The 21,247-nt window shown below is 46.1% G+C and overlaps 1 protein-coding gene across 2 annotated transcripts in view; it reads left to right on the top strand.

Annotated features, from left to right (window-relative positions):
- Nucleotides 1-3,952: 3,952 nt before the first annotated feature.
- The window catches only part of hs6st1 (heparan sulfate 6-O-sulfotransferase 1), a 327,656-nt gene continuing 310,361 nt past the window's right edge, over nucleotides 3,953-21,247 (top strand). Inside the window, exons 1-2 of one of the 2 annotated variants that reach the window (XM_033031406.1) lie at nucleotides 3,953-3,963; nucleotides 19,530-20,289. In XM_033031406.1, the coding sequence (XP_032887297.1) occupies nucleotides 19,769-20,289 (521 nt within the window). In that variant the 5' untranslated portion in view covers nucleotides 3,953-3,963; nucleotides 19,530-19,768. Of the gene's footprint in view, nucleotides 3,964-19,165; nucleotides 20,290-21,247 lie in introns of those variants that run through there. The other variant, XM_033031405.1, reaches the window with a different exon arrangement.

The following is a 21,247-nucleotide window of genomic DNA, read 5'->3' as shown; positions in this document are numbered from 1 at the left end:
TGCTTGCCGTATTCCAAATGTGGCCTGACCAGCGCCTGATAGAGCCTCAGCATTACATCTTTGTTTTTGTATTCCGGGCCTCGTGATATAAATGCTCGCATTGAATTTGCCAGTTTCCTCCCACACTCCAAAGACGTACAGGTTTGTAGGTTAATTGGCTTCGGTAAAAATTGAGAGAACCTGGATAGATGATGTTTTGGTTCAAGACACCTTCTTCATTTTCCTTTTCCCACCTCAATTGGTAAAGTTAGGCTCTATACTTTATTCTATCCTAATCCAAAAATAACATAACCGGAAAATTCAACAGCTCTTGAAATGGCACAGTAAATTGTCATCTAATTTGGCAGGCCTACATCAATTTTGTTTCTGCCAGGTTCAAGTCACCAGGTGCTCTGTAAACCCCTTACTCGTCTTTCTTGTACACCAATTCCTCCGGATGCTCCGGTTTCTTCCCACATCCCAAAGGCGTGCTGGTCGGTGGGTTAATTGGCCTCTGTAAAAGTTGTCAGATGTTCCTAGTGTGAAGGGAGTGGATGAGAAGGTAGTACAGCACACAACTAGTGGTGGTCGGCATGGACTTGGTGGGCTGAAGGACCTGTTTCCATGCCCTATCACTAAACTAAACTTAACTGGGCTGTGAGTCTGAGCACCAAATAGACAAGTCATTGTATCAACTGCCTTTTTGTTGTCCTTGACTATCTCTCTCATTTTGTTAGGAACTGTTAGTAAGGTGGCATGGTGGCACAGTGGTAGAGTTACTGCCTTACAGCGCTTGCAGTGCCTGAGACACGGGTTCGATCCCAACTAAGGGTGCTACCTGTACGGAGTTTGTACCTTCTCCCAGGGACCGCGAGGGTTTCCTCCAAGATCTTTGGTTTCCTCCCACACTCCAAAGACGTACAGGGTTGTAGGTTAATTGGCTTTGTGTATGTGTAAATCATCCGTAGTGTGTGTAGGGTAGTGTTAATGTGCGGGGATCGCTGGTCAGCGTGGACACTGTGGGCCGAAGGACCTGTTGCCATGCTGTATCTCTAAACTAAACTAAACTAAACTAAACTGTCGATGAACATTTCTTTCCCATTCTATCGAGACTTGTCATTGTTATAGTCTGTCGGCATAATTTGTTTTTCTTGGAAAGAGGGGCCAAGCTGCCTTGAACTCCACGTTAGACACATATTCATTGGTTATTCACTCCATCCAGACAGACAAAGTGTTTCAAGCTCCAGGATGTTTCCGGGCTTTTTTTTTTTTGCATCTTTGAATAATTGATGATCATTTAATGTCTTTCAAAAGCTTCTCGCATTTTACACAACTGTCTGTCAACATCTTAGGCTGAACGTTGTTTTAAAGAAGTATTAGAGTATAGGATCCCAACCTTTTTCTTCCCGTTTACCCCTGGCAACTTTAATAGCACATAACAATGTTATTTCACTTATTTATGAACAACTAAAGATGAACAGATACTGGTATTCCAGAACCAAACACAGTCAGTCAATGAGAACAAATATGTTCAAATCCAAAATCAACAAATATATCCCCTGGGTAGGCAAAATTTACACCCTGGGGGTAAATCTACCCCAGGTTGGGAAGCCTGGCATTAGAGGATTCGCTGAACATGTGATTTCTTTTGTTTCAAGATCTTTTTTTTCTCTTTCCAATTTCTTCCCTTGCATTGAACATTGCTTGCAGTGTGAACAAATGGCTCCAGTCCCCTTCTACTATCTCACCCAACAGGCCATTATAATTACAGAAGTTGTCACTGGCAGTGAAGTGACCATTTGGCCTGTTTTGCATGTCATTGATGATGGCATGTGCCTTTAAATTTTAGACTGCCTGTTATATTGTGGGTGGGATTTACGACGTGTTTTGGGGGCGTGTTTGGAGCTTAGATGCTTGCGCAGAAGTTTAGTTTTTAGATTAGTTTGGAGAGACCATGGGGAAGGTTAACCCTTCCATCGTGCGGGATCGTGCGGGATCATGCGGGATCGTACGGGCCATGCGGGATCCATGCCAGATCTTGCCAGTGTTACGGAGATACGAGGAGTTTTCTAATGTTTTAAGTAATAAGCTGGAGTTCGATGAAGATTGTAGTAAAGAGTCGGAAGAAATGTGAATGTATCTTACTGCTTTCTATCAACAATAAAGCATTTATTCTTCAAAAGATTGTGTTTTAAGCCATATCTGAGAAGATCTGAAGGTCTGCGAGTGAGCTCGCATGCGTTTATACAATACAATACAATACAATACAATTTGTTGTCATTTGAGCCTCAGTGAGGCTCAAACGAAATTCTGTTTCCACAGCCATACAAACAAAGACAATTCCTAGACATACACACAATTTAATTCACACAAACATCCATCACAGTGGACCCACTGTGATGGAAGGCAAAGTCTTTTCTCTCCCCTGTTCTCCATGACTCTCCCGATGTCGAAGCCCCAGGCGGGCGATGATAAGTCCCACGGCCATTTTAGGCCGTGCCGGGCGATTTACGGCCCCGCTCCCGGTCTAGAAGTCTCGAAGTTGGAGCCCCCGGCGGGCGCTGTAATGTCCCACGGCCATGAAGCCGCGCCGGGCGATGTATGACCCCGCTCCAGGTCGTTCCAACCCCGCGACACGGGCTGGAGAAGTCGCGTTGCGGGAGCTCCGGGAAGCGGTCTCTCTCTCCCCCCGGACCCGCGAGCTCCCGATGTCCCAGTCCACCGGACCTGCGGCTGCGGTGCTGGAGCCTCCGAGCCCCAGGAGTCGAGTCGCAGCAGCGAGTCACCACCGCTCCCCACGCTCCGAGGCCGGCCAGCCCCATGATGGTAAGTAGTCCGCAGCTCCGCAGTCTCCCGAGCCCCTGGGTCGTTCAGGCTGGAGGCCGCTCCACGGTGCTAGGCCCCAACGACAACGGAGACCCGACAGGGAAAAGGTCGGGTCTCCCAGACAGGGAAGAGATTTTAAACAGTTTCCCCCTCCCCCCCGCCCCCCACATATACACATTTAAAACCAGTATTAAAAAACACCAACACTACATTTAACTAGACACAAAATAAAAAAAAGACAGACAGGCTGTAGGGGCCGCTGCAACGGGTGAGTCGCGCCGCCAACCATTTAGAAGACACATTCAACCATTCTCATCCAAATAGCGGCTAGGGTGCTAATTACCTGAAAGATATGAAAATCTGCCGCTAGAGGCAGTTAATAGATTATTCAGCACAGGATGCCTTATAGCCAAGGGCAGTTCTTCCCCCGTTCAACACAAAGTGATGCAGCGCTGCGGCAGGTAGTGCTGCTGCCACACAAATCCAGTTACCAAGGCTCAATAGTGATCTTGGCAACTGTTTGTGTAGGGTTCTCAGTGGGTCCACATGCGTTTCCTCCAGGTGATCTGGTTTCCTCCCATGCCAAAAGACTTGATGGAAGGTTAACTGGGCAACTGTGAATTGCCCTTGGTGTATCTAGGTGGTGGAAGAATTGAGGCGTGTGAGAGAGAATAGATTCTAGGGAAATAAGTGCTGTAATTGGTGATGGGAATGCCCAAGAGATGCCATTAACTTGGGGAACTTAATGGCCTCCTTCAATGTCATCCAATATTTGGACACAATACTTTTTGAAAGGAGAGCTGGTTTAATGTGGAGATGAAGATATTTGCAGAGGGGGAAATGCAGTCTAATTGTCTTTTTTTTTTTTTTTATCCCAATGAGTTAAATATTAAGTTAGTGCCCCATCTGACAACCAAAGTGAAGTTAATTGTGTCACCACATGCTGGCGATTGAATCTCATCTGTATGAGACCATTACTCACTAAAAAGAATGCTCTCTGGGCCTTAAAGAGTAAGCTTAAACTGATCTTAATTGCAAATATCCACCAAGAAAATAAGTGATACGATAAATGCTGTCTGGAACTGCTTCTGTGGTGTTGCGTGTTCAACTGTGGAGAAGCTGATTTTATTTAGAGGTTTGCTGCTGTTCAGTCCCTGAGTCCACAGTTCCAGAGCATCATTGATGGCGGTGGCTTCTCATCAGGGCAAGTGAGGCACAGCCCAACCAGAGTAAAATAACCACCACTCAATCAGTGACCCCCATCAACGAGTGTAGGAATAACAAGTGGAGAGGAATTAATTTTTTAATGTTTATTTTGCATTTTCATTCCCCCAAATGAAGGCTTGGAGTGCCGTCCATTGTAAATAGAGGGTGGGATCAAGTCTGAGTTTTCAGCGGGTCGCACGGATGGGGGTGCTTTGAGGCAGTATTTCTAATACTTGTATCATTGCAAATACAATATTGACACTGACCAGAAAACCCTTGTTAATTCTCTTAGAATACAAAAGACAGCAGCAGATCTAGACCATAAGACCTGTTGAATAGAGTCAAAGATAACAGGATAACAGTGTGGAAACAGGCCCTTCGGCCCAACTTGCCCACACCGGCCAACAGGTCCCAGCTACACTAATCCCACCTGTCCGCGTTTGGTCTATATCTCTTCAAACCTGGCCTGTCCATGTACCTGCCTAACTGCTTCTTAAACGTTGGTCTAGTCCAAGCCTCAATTTCCTTCTCTGGCAGCTTGTTCCATTCACCCATCACTCTTTGTGTGAGAAAGTTACCCCTCAGATTCCTATTAAATATTTCCCCCTTCACCTTAAACCTATGTCCTCTGGTCCTCAAATCTTTTTGTCATTGAGTAAGACCATGGTTGATCTAAAGCAAAATACAAAGCACTGGCGGAACTCAGCAGGTCAGGCAGCATCTGTGGAGGGAATGAACTGACTGAAGATTGAAGAAAGGTCCTGACCCCAAACATCGTATGTCCATTCCCTCCACAGATTCTACCTGACCTTCTGTGTACCTCCAGCACTTCCTGTTTCGCTCAAGATTCCAGCATCTGCAGATTCTTGTGTCTCCAAAGCTGATCTAATCATGACCTCAGTTGCAATTTCTCATAAACTTTCCGAAATTTATCCAAAAATCTGCCTGCCTTGGTCTTCAATAAATTCAATGATTCAATGATTAAGCCTCCACGCCTCTCAGAACTCTTGGATTCTAAGAGTGCTTTGAGCTCTGGGAGAAGAAATTTCTCTTCATCTTCATCTCAAAAGGCTAACCCTTTTTCTGAAGCAATGCTCTTGATTCCTCTATCAGGATAAACATCCTCTCAGTAGCTCCCTCAAACCCCCTCGGAAAGTCATCTAAATGAGATTACTGTTCATTCAATTAAATTCCAGTGAAGTCAGCATAATCAACCTTTCCTCATTAGACAATACTTCACCTCAGGAATCAATGTGGTGAATCTTCTCTAAACTGTTTGCAATGTAAATGTAATCCTCCTTAGAGAAGGAGACATTGGTATGGTCTCACACACACACTTTGTACAGTGGTGATAAGACTTACAATAGTTTACTCCCTTTACAATGAAGGCCAATATTCCTTTTTTTGTCTTGATTATTTGCTGCTCCTACATGGTAACATCCTGCATTTCATGTAGGAGGACATCTAAATCCCTAGCGTATGCTTCATCTCATTCTGTGTAATGATTATTCTGCTTTATGATTTACTTTACTTTAGACTTTAGAGATACAGCATGGAAACAGGTGTTTCAGCCCACCAAGTCCACACTGACCAGCGATCATCCCATACACTAACCTGCACACACTGGGGACAATTTTACAACTTACCAAAGCTAATTAACCTACAATCTTGTACGTCTCTGGAGTGAGGAAGGAAACCGGTGCACCCGAATAAAATACACGTGGTCACAGGGAGAACGTACAAACTACACACAGACAACACCCGTAGTCGGGATTGAACCTGGGTATCCAGTGCTGTAAGGCAGCAACTCTACCACTTAGGCAAATCTCAGATGTGAGCCTGAGAGGATAAAGAGTTGCACATTTTTAAGCTCAGGGATAGACAGGTTATGAATTGTGTATCTATCGTAAACAGTACAAGGGGAGGGGGAGGAGATAAAACCACTGCATGTCAGCCAGATTTCAGGGGGTGGGGAGCAAGAGGAGGGGAGGGGGGGGGGGGTAGAGTAGAAGTGGGGGGGGGGGGTTCTTGGGGGAGAAAGGAGAGGGGGAAGGAATCTGTTCCAGGTTTGTTACTCAAAATTGGAAAATTCAGTGTTCATCCCATTAGGTTGTAAGCTACACAAGTGTAATGGGAGGTGCTGCTCCTCCAGTTTGCATGGGGCCTCTCTCTGGCAATGGAAGAGGTCCAGGACAGAAGATTCACTATCGGAACGGGAAGGGGAGTTAAAGTGGTTAACAAACAGGAGATCCAATCGACCTTTGCAGACCAAGCATAAGTGTTCAGCAAAGTGTTTGCCTCGTCTACATTTGCTCTTGACTTTGTCTTTCTTTGTAAACCAGCATCTGCAATTCCTTGTTTCTGCAGAATATCACCTGAAGTAGGGCACACAGTGGCTTAGCGATAGAGTTGCGGCCTTACAGCGCCAGAGACATGGGTTTGATCCTGACCACTGGTCTGTCGGTGGGGGCGCTGCAAGCCGGCGCCCTGTCAGCAGCGTGTCCGTTTTTTTCTACTTTTTTTGTTTTTTTAGTATGTTTTAATGTATGTTTTTAATGTTCCTCTGTGCGTTTTGTGTGGGGGGTGGTGTGGGGGGGTAAGGGGGAAACCGCTTCGGTCGCCTCCTCCACGGAGAGGCGACTTTTTCCAGGTCGCCTCCCCCGTGGCCTAACAACAAGGATCAGCGCAGCCTTTCCCGGAGACGCGCCCGGGGCTTCAGCGGCGGGCGCAGCGTGGGCTCTCGGCGTGGAGCGGGCGAGCCCTCGCTGGGGCTCGCCGGAGGGGAGCATTCCGTTTCGCTGGCCCGTGGCAGCCGGCAGCCTGAAGCCGCGGTCTGCACAGCTCCAGATGGCGCAGCGTCTACAGCCCGGGATCTCACGTTGGGGACCCGGGGAGTAGAAAAAGCTTCCACCGCCGGCCCGCGGCCAACTTCTACCGCAGGCGTGGTGGTGACTTACCATCGGCGGGAATCCCTGGAGGGGAGCTTCGTCTGTCGGCCCTGCAGTCTGCGGTGCTTCTGGCTGCGACGCGAACTTTAAATCTTCGACCACCGGCCTGCGGCCTACACCAGCCTGAAGCCGCGGTCTCCGGTGGGGAAGAGCCGATCCTGGACTTACCTTGACTTTTACCTTGTCCTTTTACCATCTGGACGCCCGCAGCGATGGCTGCGGAGGGTTGAGGTCCCGACCACGGGGGAAAATGGAGGAGGACTGGCCAATTTCTGTGCCTTCCCCCACAGTGATTAATGCTGTGGTGGATGTTTGTGTTAAATTTTTATTGTGTTTGTGTGTTCTTTATCATTGTACCGCTGCTGACAAATTCATTTCACTTGCACTTTATGTGCAATGTGACAAATAAAACTGATTGTATTGTGTTGTCCGTACGGAGTTTGAAAGCTCTCTCTGGTCCTGCATGGGTTTTTCCCATGTGCTCCGCTTTCCTCCCACTCCAAAGACGTACAAATTTGTAGGTTAATTGGCTTTGGTAAATTGTCCCTAGTGTGTAGGATAGCGCAAGCATTCACTGGTGGACGCGGACTCGATGGGCTGAAGGGCCTGTTTCCACGCTGTATTTCTAAAGTCTAAAGAATGTTGTGCAGAGCCAGAGGACTTGAGTTTGAAGTTAAAAAATCATTTTAAACCAGATATTTGTGATATACATTATTTGTTGTCCATCACGCATTCCCGAGTAAGACCGTAACACCTAGTTTGTGGCATTGTGATGCCTGTGGAGGTGGCTGAATGGACCAATTTAGGCTAGAATCTCTTACTTAACAACAGAACATTTTAATCCTGAATTATGTGTCAGTGAGATGAGATGATAAGACTGGAATGTTTGGACGGGGAGAGAAAAAAGATAGGGATTAAATAAATATATTGGGGCTTCGGGTAAATGATCAATGCAGATCGGTCAAACACTTTCATTTGAATGAGTTCCTTATTGTTAATGAGATGGACCCTGGCAGTGTCAGTGCTGCCCTCACTGGAGCAGTTCGGTACTGCAGCATTAGCACATGAGAGCCAATCAACTTTCTCTATTCCTTAATATAAATTATTTGTGTCACTGACATTTATTTACCAAAACAAGTTAGGCGGGAGATACATTCACCAAAAAAAAATATTTAAACTCCAAGTAGATTCGTCATCTGGGAGCTGTTAATTTTTATTATGTAAATGAGAAATATGTATATTTGAAATGCCAATTGTATCACATTCTGCATCATTTATGTATCATTTGTGACATTATGGATGGTGTGTTGCACGATCCGAAAAAAGCTTTAGCAGCAATGCAAGTAAACATATCAAAGTTTTCTACTGGTTGTATCCTGAGGAAATGATTCTGTGCAAAATGAGCAGAAAAGTGCATACAAATTAGCCCCTGAGCCATGTTGTACAAGGCTGATTTTCCCCTGAGCATGTGTTCAATTTTAGACCCTATCTCTTGATGCTCTAACATGACAAAGCTCCATTAACCACTGTCTTGAAGATTACAATGGTCCAGCAACCAGGCGTTTAAGTAAGAAAGAGTTCAATCATTCTATTATCATTTTCCATAAAACAACTAGTCTGTAATTGCATCATTCAAAGGTTTAAAAGGTCTTTTATTGTCACCAATTAAGGTACAGTGATATGCGAATTACCTTACAGCCATACTAAAAAAAGCAACAAGACACAAAACTACATAAAATTTAACATAAACAACCACCACAGTGGATTCCCCACGTTCCTCACTGTGATGGAACGCAATAAAGTCTAATCTTCTTCCCTCATTTTTCCTAATCTAAAGACAAAATTTCTAAAATCCCAGTTTGGAAAATTAAGTATATTTATATTCATTTTCGTCTCACTGTCCTCTATGATCCTGGAAGTTTGTCTTATTTATTATTTGTCTTATTTCTTTCAATTGCATATTTTTAAAATATATTTAATATATAAAATGAAACTCCTTGACTTATTTCTGCATTGTCTTGTTTCGCTGACTGTCCTCGCCCTTCCCTGTTCAAAAACAAATACATAGAATTCTGTTGCATTGGAGGTAATGCCAGTTTGGAACAAGAGGACAAATATCTGAAGTGCTTACTGGCGTAAACTTACCCAGCCTCACTCTTGGCTACAAAGATGAGCATGTGGCATTCCATTTCTCTGCAGCAGGCAATATTTATTGGCATGTGGGATAATTCTGGGAATGAGCTGCCTCCAGTGGAATGTATAAAATATGTATGCTATCTGCTACCTTCTTAAAATAAATGCCATAGTCTTGCTCGGATTGTAGGATCCCTTCCAGGGTAAATTGTACTGATATCATTTGGGATACCAGAACAGCCTCTGTGTCTTTTGGCTATACCGAGGGCAAACCAGTTGGGGTTCACAATCCTACAACGAGCGCCATGGGATAAGCTTGCAAGGGAACTTGTTTTATTTGGCTTTAGAGGAAACAAATGGAAACAGATTTTCTCAGACCGGTATTTGCACTGAAATCATAAATGCATTCACGAGAAACATTCTTATAGGTTTAATGGACAAAAACAGCCAAAGATACCCAATCTTTATTTAGGCTACCGTGGCATATGGAGACAGGACACAATATTCTCAACACACAATGGATATAAATTCAACAGTTTAAATTAATGTGATATTTAGTTTTGGCAACCAGGTTTTTCGTAACCATAAAATCCTGGCCCTCCATTACCTTTATCACAAATGCTCTGCCATATCAGTTTCTTCTCATGCAATTTAATCTTCCCTCCCCATTGTAACCAGCCTTCATTCACTGTGGAATGAAACATTAAAATTCCGAGATCCTGCGGCTTATTTCATTAACACCAAGATCACATATAATAAGAGTGATATAATTTCAAGCATTCCTTCTGGGATTTCAGCACAAAATCCATGGCATTCCAGTGCTGAGCGAATGCTACAATGTTGGATCTACTAAGGTTGAAATGGTAAAGCAAGGCCTTGCCTACCCTCGTAAGTAGAAATGAATTATCTCATACCACTGTTTCAAAATAGAGCAGGGCAACCCTGCCTTCTGTCTTGCCCAGCAGTTTTCCTCTAAAAATCAATTCTTCGATAATTTATTTCTTTGTTGTTTGTGAAAATTGCCCACCATAGTTCCTACATTAGAATAGTTTGACTACACTTCAACAAAGTATTTTGTTGTCCATTAAGTAGGGTGGCACAGTGGCACAGTGGTGGAGCTGCTGTCTTACAGAGCCAGAGTTCAATCGTGACTATGGGTGCTTGTCTGTACGGAGTTTGTACGTTCTCCCTGTGATGTGCGTGGGTTTTCTCCGGGTGCTCCGGTTTCCTCCCACACTCCAAAGACGAACAGGTATGTAGGTTGATTGGCTTGGTATAATTGTAAATTGGTCCTAGTGTGTGTGTGGGATAGTGTTAGCGTGCGGGGATCGCTGGTCGGCGCGGACTCGGTGGTCCGAAGGGCATGTTTCCGCGCTGTCTCTCTAAACTAAACTAAACTAAAAGTATGTTGGTACATCCTGAGGTGACTGAAGTGCTTACCGATAAAGCATTGGTTTGATTGATTGAAAAATACAGCATGGAAACGCCGTTGTGCCCACCGAGTCCATGTCGATCATCGATCATCCATTCACACTCATTCTATGCTATCCAACTATGCACACAGGGGGCAATTTACCGAAGGTCATTGACCTACAAACCCGCATGACTTTGGGATGTGGGAGGAAACTGGAGCAGCTGGAGGAATGTCACGTAGTCACAGGGAGAACGTGCATATGTAGGCAGCACCAGGTCTGAATCGAACCCAGGTTTCTGGCACAGTTTCTACCAGTTATGCCACTGTGCCACACCTTGTGAAAAACATTAGTCAGCCAGATAAGAACATATCCTGGGGAACTTCATCATATGACTTTCAACTGTCTTTCACTACCCGAATCTCCAATATTTTCGTGACCAATACACTAAAACTTTTAAAGGCTTGTCACTAACATTCTTTAATTTCCCATGGGTCACTCACTACATGAGGAAATCATATTTTCCTTGCGTCTCTTGGCAGGGTGACAATGGTCCAAACCCAGTCAGTATGGTGGGCTCTCACACTAGGCAATATATTTGCCCATTAATGCCTTCAGTACATATGTTTGAACACCATAAATTTAAAATGCCCTCTTTTGAGAATTTGCTTTGCAAGAATGAAGTCCGACATGATGTATCAGCAACATGTGCTCTTTTACACTTGACCAGACGTGTTTGCTTTCCAACCTATCTGTCCTGGCAGCTAATTTCCTGTAATCCTCATTGAATAATTACAAAGGAGCAATGAAAACAAAATGTGCAGATCATTGGGGAGAAAACATATTAACCTTGTTGCATATTAAATGGGAAAAAAAACCTCTACTTGAGACCTGAAAGGATTACACATTAATCCTGAAAGTGATATATTACTTCATTGACTTATTAGCTGCCCAGGAACACAAAAGAAATAACCAACACTTACACTTACTTTTCCTACTCTGACTTCCCAATTTATCATATTTCTTTCCATTTCTTTGTACTGTTTTCCTTAGTTATATGGTGCTCAGTGAACCCAGGGAAGCCACAAACCTCCAAAGTGCACTTTCTCCACGCCCCACCAACCATCCAGATCCTTTCCCAGTTCAGGAGTCCCAGTCCATCTCATACATTCTCATTAAATTTGAGTATCGCGAATGAGGGCAGTACAGTGGTAAGGTTGCTGCCTTACAGCACCAGAGATCTGACTTTGTACATTCTCCTTGTGACCATGTGGGTTTTCTCCAGGTGCTCTGGTTTCCTCCTATACTCCAAAGACGTACAGGTTTTGTTTAGGTTAATTGGTTCTTGTAAAGTGTAAATTTTCCCTCGTGTGTAGGATAGTGCTAGTGTATGGATTGATCGCTGGTCGGGGCGGATTCGGTGAGCCAAATGGCCAGTTTCCATGCTGTATTTTAAAAATCTAAAGTAAAGTCTGAAGTCTAAATTGAGCGACATGGGCAAGCTGCACCAACAGATCAGCCTTTGCGTTCCTGGTATATTTGCAAAAAATCCATGTTTAAATCAGCATGAATTCTCATAACACTAGTAGAATTTGTCAGCAGTGGAAATGTAGATATGATCACTTCTTTGCACGACCAAGCGCAGGAAACATTTTCCATTGTATGCATCTGTGGGTCTGGAAGGATCGATTGTTGCTATGGAAAAACAAATCCGCTCCTAATCTAACATGTTGTGAGCCTTCATGTATTAGCCTGGTTTACTAATGAGCACTTAACATGGTGTAATGTAAGTAGGGTTGAGGTTGTGGAAACAGGGGATCAGTGGCTGCCTGGCTATGTGCAGGAGCACAGATCAGGAGGCCAACACAAGCATGGAAGGCTGTTCGGCGTCTTTCCATTTTATTTCATTTGGTTTCCTTCCCCTTCTATATGTGCCTTGGTTTTATGACACTCACTTCCTATAAAGGAAAAGATTCCCCTTCTCCAACCACTCCCAACACCACCATCTTGATCACTGCCATCTCACTTATGGCATGAGAATCAGTCTTTCAGTTTCGGTTTTTAGTTTTAGAGATACAGAGTGGAAACAGGCCCTGAGGTCCACCGAGTCCATGCTGATCAGCGATCCCTCTACACTAGCACTATGCTACACACTAGGGACAATTTACAATCTTCACCGAAGCCAATTATCCTACAAACTTGTACGTCTTTGGGGTGTGGGAGGAAACCGGAGCGCCTGGGGAATACCCACGCGGTCATGGAGAGAACGTACAGATTCCATACAGACAGCTCCTGCAGTCAAAGTCGAACCTGGGTCTCTGGAGCTGTAAGGCAGAAACTCTACCTCTGCACCACCGTGCCACAGCCAGTCTGTGTTGATGATGGTGGAACGAAGGTGGAAGCGGTGGTATTGGAAACACACTGAATACACGCTTCACCCACAACCCACAATGTGTGCCACCACCTCCATGGCGACCTTTCCTGGAGCTGCTCTATGGCTGCCACAGAGAGATGCTTTTTGAGGCCGAGCCGAGCCGGCATTTCCAATGATCTCCCTGCTGCCACTGCTCCCATTGTTGTTGTGGGCTGAGGTTGAGGATGGGGACTGATGACAGGGAGCCGGGTGGAGAGGGGACCCTGGCAGCTGTATATTCCTTCCATTTTAGAAACAAGGAACTTGGGTGGCATGATTGCGCAGCAGTAGCATCGCTGCCTTATAGCACCAGAGACCCAGGTTTGATCCTGACTACGGGTGCTGTCTGCACGGACTTTGTATGTTGTCCCCTGTGACCGGGTGGGTTTTCCCTGGTTGCTCCGGTTTCATCCCAAATTCAAAAGACATGTAGGATTGTAGGTTAATTAGCTTCTGTAAATTGTCCCTGATGGATATGATCGAACTAGTGTACAGGGTGATCGCTGGTTGGCATGGACTAGGTGGGCCGAAGGGCTGTGTTGCCCCGCTGTATTCTGTAAACTGTAGATGCTGGTTTACAAAAGAAGGCACAGAGTGCTGGAGTTGCTTAGTGGTTCAGGCAGTAACTTAGGAGAACATGTTTACGTGACGTTTCAGGTCGAGAATTTTCTTCAGGCCTTTCTCCTTCCTTTCTCCCTGGAGTCCGGCAGTAAATGTCTCACACATGAAGCAGGCTGAACATAAAGCCTGTGATCCCCATTAACATCATGGAACCTGACAGGAAATATACACATTGGAGAACTATGAAATCACTCTTTTATTCTCGAATACACTGGCAGAGAGTAACCAAGGTAAAAATCAATAGCTTCTTCAATCTGAAGGGTTTTCAAGAAGCAAGAAAGAATCAGAAGGAACCGATGCAGAAGGCAAAACCTCTTCATGCTTCCAATCCTCTTTCTTCTGGGCTTTTATAAGACACCAAAGAGAAGAGTCTGGATCATCTATTAACCCTGGCTGGCTAACTGAACGATGGCACAATCTAAGGACCAGGACTGGCACAATCCAAGGTGTTGAAGCCAGGTGCAGAGAGCACGCAACACACTTTGGGGAAGACCCACCTGTCATTGCACAGTGAGAGGCTTGAACTTGCGAGAATACTGCTCAGACATCGCTTATGGAATGTATGTGAAAGCAAAGTTAATGCCATGTTGATTTAACATCTGACTGTACTGCATTGTACATCTGCAGATTTTATGAAAAAAGGTTTATATTTGGGGGGAAATAAAAACATGGCATTTGAGATTGAGTGGGTGAAAAATGTTTGCAAGGAGCATGATCACCTCAAGGATCAGGTGAAAAAATGAGGTGCTTCATGAAGAACCGCTACTCTCAGACACCTCCTAGTGGTTAGATCCGATAATAACTGGTGAGAAGGCAAAGTGGCCCAAGTGGCTTCAAGAATTGCTGGAGCCCGAAGGAAAATGGGAACAAAAATGAAGCGTGGGGTGAAACATAGCTGGCACCAATCACTTTATTAAGGAGTTATGCCGATTTGTTTGTAGTGCCACAGTTCCACTGTTATCATGGTGCCAGGCCTGTAGGTTCTCTATGTATAGGTTGCTACAGAGCCAGTTTAGGTTCAGATTTATTATTATCAGGTACAGTGTAAAACTTTATTTTGCATGCTATGCAATCAAATTTGATTATACCATACATTGATTATACCATACATTGATTATACCATACAATCAAGCCAACCCCAAGCACAATAGCTGGAGCGTGGGAAAGATACAGAGTACAGAATATAGTTCTAACATTATAGCACAAGAATTTCAAGGACTAACTACAATGTCAACAATGAGGGAGAGGGGAATCGGACTGTACTCCGTCTTGTGGAAGGACCATTCAGAAGTCTGATGCTTTGCTGATGCTTTCCCTTATTGATTTTGTGTCAAAGAACAATACAGTACATATACTGGTTTGCTGATGTAAAGGCTTATCATCCACTCGCTGAATGGGGCTTAAGATTGTTCCACCACTGTATGTCATTAAAAAAAACGAATTACACCAAATAAATCAGTTCCTCAAAGAGCTTCAATCTGATTGAAATGGAAAGTGTTTCAGTGTATAGTACAGGAACAGGCCATTCAGCCCACAGTAATTATTTTCATTTTCATGATTTTCTTCCTTTTTCTCCAGAGATGCTGCCTGACCTGCTGAGTTACTCCAGCGCTTGTGTCTATCTTCGGTATAAACCAGCACCTGCGGTCCCTTTCTACACACAATGATTTTCATGAAACAGCTCATAACCTGGGCACATCCTAAAGTGCTTCTGAAGGTGCAGTCACTGTTGCAATTCTAGGCGTAACTGAGCAAGACAGCCCAAGGAGAGCCTGGATCGGTCAACTATCTTATGCTGGGGCATTACTGTGGTACCTTACAGTAAGGCTTGTTCACTGTTTACACCGAGTTACTTCACCTGACTCGGCTATCGTTCCCAGCACCCCCCCCCCCTCCCCCCACCCGGCCCCCCCGCCTTCCCCACCTCGATCATCCATGAGTAACAACATAATGTTCATGATGGTTCGATAACTGGGTCTGATCATGCTAGTTAACACGTCAAACTTCCACTTGGATGTGGTACTGGAGGCTGACAGACACTTGGGTCTGACCCACAGCACGGAACCGGTGCCAGCAGGGAAAGAGGAAGAGAGAAAATAAAAGAGACATAAAAATTCTAATGCAAATGTACATTGCATTCTTAAAACGTACAGGACACGAGCAAATGTAGAAACAAGGATCTACAGATGCTGGTTTACATAAAAAGACATGAAGTGTTGGATTAAGTCAACGGGCCAGGCAGCATGTTGTTCAAAAGGGTTTCGGCCCGAAACGTCGCCTATTTCCTTCGCTCCATAGATGCTGCTGCACCCGCTGAGTTTCCCCAGCAATTTTGTGGGCCAGGCAGCATCCCTGGAGAACAAGGATAGGTGACGTTTTGTGTTAGGACCCTTCTCCTAACCATGTTCTCCAGAGATGCCGTCTGACCTGCTGAGTTACTCCAGCCAAACTTTGTGCCTTTTTGACATGAGCCAATAACCTTGATATACAAACAACATTGCAATAAAAGTCCAGTATTGCTTCCATTTTGGAGTTCAGATAAAAGTAAAGGAACCACGTGAAAGTTAAAATGTTTTGGAAAGGAAGAGTTGCAGACCATGATGTAACAACTTGTCTATTCCTCCTTGTTTAGTTTAGTCTATTGTCACATGTACCGAGGTATAGTGAAAAGCTTTTTTGTTGCGTGCTATCCAGTCAGCGGAACGACTATACATTATTATAATCCAGCCATCCACAGTGTACAGATACATGACAAGGGGAATAAAGCTTAGTGCAAGATTAAGTCCAGTAAAATCTGGATTAAAGATAGTCCGAGGGTCTCCAATGAGGTAGATAGTCGCTCAGGACTGCTCTCTAGTTGCTGATAGAATGAATTATTGGATGCTTCAGTTGCCTGATAACACCTGGGAAGAAACTGGAGGTGTGTCTTTTCACACATCTGTACCTCTTGCCTGATGGGAGAGGGGAGAAGGGGGAGTGTCCGGGTTGAGGACTTGTCCTTCATTATACCGATGGCCTTGCCTTGGCAGCGTGAAGTGCAGATGGAGCAAATTGTTACATATTCTGTCAAATGTCCTCGACTAGATTAACTATTCCGGCCTAGCATCCTCCACATGGGTATTTAATAACAGCAGAAGACTGCAACAAAAAGGAACATGTTGATAATAAACAGCGTCGAGGGACAACGGGAGGGAAACATTCTTACCTAATACCCAAGGGTGAGACTGGAAGAAGCTTGACAAGAGGACACTGACCATTAAATAGCAATTGGGAACCATGTTGGGAAGTCATTGGGACATCTGTGAAATCCAGGTTAAAATGCTACTATGGATTATCCAGTATAATAATAAACAATTTAAGTAGTACTTTTTATTTATGTTTTCTTCATTTTTAATGTATTTCATTGTGTTCCTGATGGGCCACGTGAATAGCAATGGCCAGGATGGCTTGTTGTATTTTATAATATCTTAATATCCTTTATAATATCCTGGATAGAATGGATGTGGAGAGGATGTTTCCACCAGTGGGTGAGTCTATGACCAGAGGACACAGCCTCAGAATAAAAGACTATAGAATGGAGATGAGAATATGTGGCATTCATTGCCACAGATGGCTGTGGAGGCCAAGTCAATGGGTATTTATGTGGTGGAGATTGTTAGATACTTGATTGGTAAAGGTGTCAAAGATTATGGGGAGAAGGCAGGAGAATGGGATTGAGAGGGAAAGATAGATCAGCCATTATTGAATGGCAGAGTAGACTCAATTGGCCGAATGCTCCTATGCCATGAACTTATAATGCCAATTTTGTGGCATAGTCCTGCAGACAATGGTAACAGTAATATTGTAGTTATGAAAGAGAAAGGGAAAATATGTGAATAGTCTATTATTAAATTTATTTCTAAGAAATGAAAGTGGTTTGCACAGTTGATGGACTGCATGGCTTCCACCAGGAGTGGGAGGTTTGGAAAGGTCATCTAGTCTTTTCTTGAACATATAATTATAAAAGAAAAGATAAATCTATATACTGCCTTTCGCAAATGTAGGATGTCCAAGCTTTTTTGTGCAGTAGATATTTTTTTCAATGAGGGAGATGTTAAAAACAAAATCAGATTAAAGCAGAGGCCAAGCCTTGGGGGAAAACAAAACATGTAACATTCATAGAAACATAGAAAATAGGTGCAGGAATAGGCCATTCGGCCCTTCGAGCCTGCACCGCCATTCAATATGATCATGGCTGATCATCCAACTCAGTATCCTGTACCTGCCTTCTCTCCATACCCCCTGCTCCCTTTAGCCACAAGGGCCACATCTAACTCCCTCTTAAATATAGCCAGTGAACTGGCCTCAACTACATTCTGTGGCAGAGAATTCCAGAGATTCACCACTCTCTGTGTGAAAAATGTTTTCCTCATCTCGGATCTAAAAGATTTCCCCCTTATCCTTAAACTGTGACCCCTTGTTCTGGACTTCCCCAACATTGGGAACAATCTTCCTGCATCTAGCCTGTCCAACCCCTTATTCAACACAGAGAAGGAATGGGTGACGTTTCTGGTCGAGACACTTCAGACTGATGACAGAGGAGAGGGAGGTACATAGACAAGGAAGTGTAAGGTGTGAACATAGGACAAAGGAGATGGAGATCAAGGAAGATGTCGAATAATAATAGAAATGTAAATCTTTTCTACATTTTCCACTGAGTTGCTCCAGCATTTTGTGTATATCTTCGGTTTAAACCAGCATCTGCAGTTCCTTCCCACAATATTCTCCACATATTCCGTCAAATTATCAGTCAGTTCAGCGGGTTCCCTATTTTCGTCATTCTGGTCCCTTACACAACCCATAAATCCTACTGGGCCACACACTAACGATGTAAACCTCTCCGTCTTCTTCTAATTGCTACCTCTAATGCTTCCCCCGTGTTGCTCTGATATCTTCATCAAGCAGCGAGCCCACCGTTGTTGTTTCACAACGTTCCTTAGAAACCACTGTTGCAGGCGCTAAATAAATGCAAGTTATGGTTGCACCGCCGATCAAAACAGAACAAAGCTGCAGCTGGCTTTTCACCTCAAACGCCAAACACAAATAAAATATGTTGACTGCCTTACGTTTGCTCGTGTTATTTCAGATTCGATTTCCGAACTTGCTGTTGTGTCAGCATTGGCACATGGTGTGTGGGGAATGATAAGTCTGTTTGTATGATTTGTCCCGGCGATTTTCTTTTTTTATTGAGGTGGGGTAATTTATCTGAGTTTTCGCTTAGAGGATAACTTTCAGTTTTGTGTGTTTTGTTGTTGTTTACAAGAGGAAGAGGGGGGGGGGGGTCGATGTTGCGAGCCCCAGGGTGAGTGGAGAGAGAAAGATGTGGGGGGGAATTCAGCTGAAGACATGACACACAAAATGCTGGAGTAACTCAGCGGGGAGAGACAGCGACTCCGGACAAAAGGGATAGGTGAATATTTCGGGTGGAGGCCCTTCTTCAGACTGCTGGGGTCCATGGGACTTGGGTCTGGGACACAGAGCCCAGCAGACAGAGGCAACACAGAGGGGGGGGGGGGGGGGGGAGAGAAGGAGAGAGAGCGCTAGTACTGGGAACCAAAGATTACAGAGGAGCTCCTCTAGGATCTTTGCTGGGAACTAAATCGTGTAGTTCCCAACAACTCGTGGTGCGGGCGAGCTCTGCAACCTAAAGTGGTTGTACGTGCGCTCGCTGCCCCCACCTCTTCCTTCCTTCCTTCCCTCCCTCTCTCTCCCTCTCACACACACTCACTCACTCTCTTCTTTCCCAATCAGGTTGGGAAGCAGTGTGGTCGCTGTGCATGCTGGGCTGAGATTGCAGAGAGGATGGGTGATGGTGGGGAGAGGAGTTGCATTGGAGGAAGCAGCGGTGGGGAGAGCCGCAACGCCGTGCGATGTTGCAAGTTGTGCAGTGAGTGAGCGAGCGAGCGCCGCCGCCTCCGCCTCCTCGCCGGCCGCAGCCGCAGCCGCCCTCAGTCCCCCCACCAGGTCAGTTTCACTCTGGTTAGTTTCAGCTACGCTGTAACCAACGCATCACAGCCCTGGCCACGCCGGGGGAGGGCTGTTTGATTATCTTCCTGCTCTATTCCCCGCCGCCGAAAAGGAAAAGGAAAAAAAAAGACACCTCGGCGTTTGTCAGCGGCAGCAGCAGAGCCGGCTGGTGGGAGCGTTTGTTACAAAGCCATCCCTGCATCTCCTCACTGAGATGGTAACCCATGAAGCTCACTGTAAAGAACATGGTTGAAAGGACCAACAAATTTATCCTGATTATTGCCGGCTTCGCAATTTTCATGATGATCGTTTTCCAGTACGTTTGCCATGGGACCAATTGCAGGATCTCGGGACCTCGGGGCTTCCTACAAGACGAGGCAGTGGATATCTTCCCGACCCCGGACCCTCACTACGTGAAGAAATATTACTTCCCCGTGCTGGACCTGGAGAGGACGGTGGATTTTGACATCAAGGGGGAGGACGTGATCGTCTTCCTGCACATCCAGAAGACGGGGGGCACCACGTTTGGCCGGCACTTGGTGCAGAACGTCAAGCTGGAGGTGCCCTGCGAGTGCAAGCCCGGCCAGAAGAAATGCACTTGTTACCGACCCAACCGCAAGGAGACCTGGCTCTTCTCGAGATTTTCCACCGGATGGAGTTGCGGCTTGCACGCTGACTGGACCGAGCTCACCAACTGTGTGCCCGGAGTGTTGAACAAGAAGGAAACCAAGATCAGAACTGCGAGGTAAGTGAAAGGCTCTTCACAAATTCAGTCCCCACACCTCTCTGTCTCCCTCTCTCCCCCTCTCGTCTCTCCTCTCTCCTCTTCCCCCCCCTCCTCTTCCCCCCCTCTCCTCTTCCCCACCCTCCCTCTCCTCTCCCCCACCCTCCCTCACCTCTCCCCCACCCCCCCCACCTCCCCTCTCCTCTTCCCCACCCTCCCTCACCTCTCCCCCACCCCCCCCTCTCTCCTCTCCCCCACCCCCCCTCTCTCCTCTCCCCCACCCCCCCTCTCTCCTCTCCCCCACCACCCCTCTTCTCTTCCTCCCCCACCCCTCTCTCGTTTTCCCCACCCTCCTCTCGTCTCCCCCTCCTGCCACCCCCACTCCTCCCACCCACTCCCCTCTCTCCTCTCCCCCTCCCTCCTATCCCCCCTCTCCTCTCCCCCCTCTCTCCTCTCCCCCCTCTCTCCTCTCCCCCCTCTCTCCTCTCCCCCCCTCTCGTCTCTCCTCTCTCCTCTTCCCCCCCTCCTCTCCTCTCCCACCTCCCCTCTCCTCTTCCCCACCCTCCCTCTCCTCTCCCCCATCCCCTCCTCTCTCCTCTCCCCCCACCCCCCCCTCTCTCCTCTCCCCCACCCCCCTCTCTCCTCTCCCCCACCCCCCCTCTCTCCTCTCCCCCACCCCCCCTCTCTCCTCTCCCCCACCCCCCCTCTTCTCTTCCTCCCCCACCCCTCTCTCGTTTTCCCCACCCTCCTCTCGTCTCCCCCTCCTGCCACCCCCCTCTCCTCCCCCCCCCCACCTCCCCTCTCTCTCCTCCCCCCCAATCCCCTCTCTCCTCTCCCCCTCCCCTCTCTCCCTATCCCTCCCTCCCCCCTCTCCCTCCTCTCTCCTCTCCTCCTCTCCCCCCTCTCTCCTCTCCCCCCCCCCCCCATCCCCATATATGCTGCCTGTTCCGCTGGGTTACTCCATTTAGTGTCTTATCTT

The sequence above is a fragment of the Amblyraja radiata genome, chromosome 13 (assembly GCF_010909765.2).
Source record: "Amblyraja radiata isolate CabotCenter1 chromosome 13, sAmbRad1.1.pri, whole genome shotgun sequence".
Taxonomy (NCBI): domain Eukaryota; kingdom Metazoa; phylum Chordata; class Chondrichthyes; order Rajiformes; family Rajidae; genus Amblyraja; species Amblyraja radiata.
Note: the sequence above shows the minus strand (reverse complement) of the source record. Positions and strands in the feature narration are given on the sequence as shown.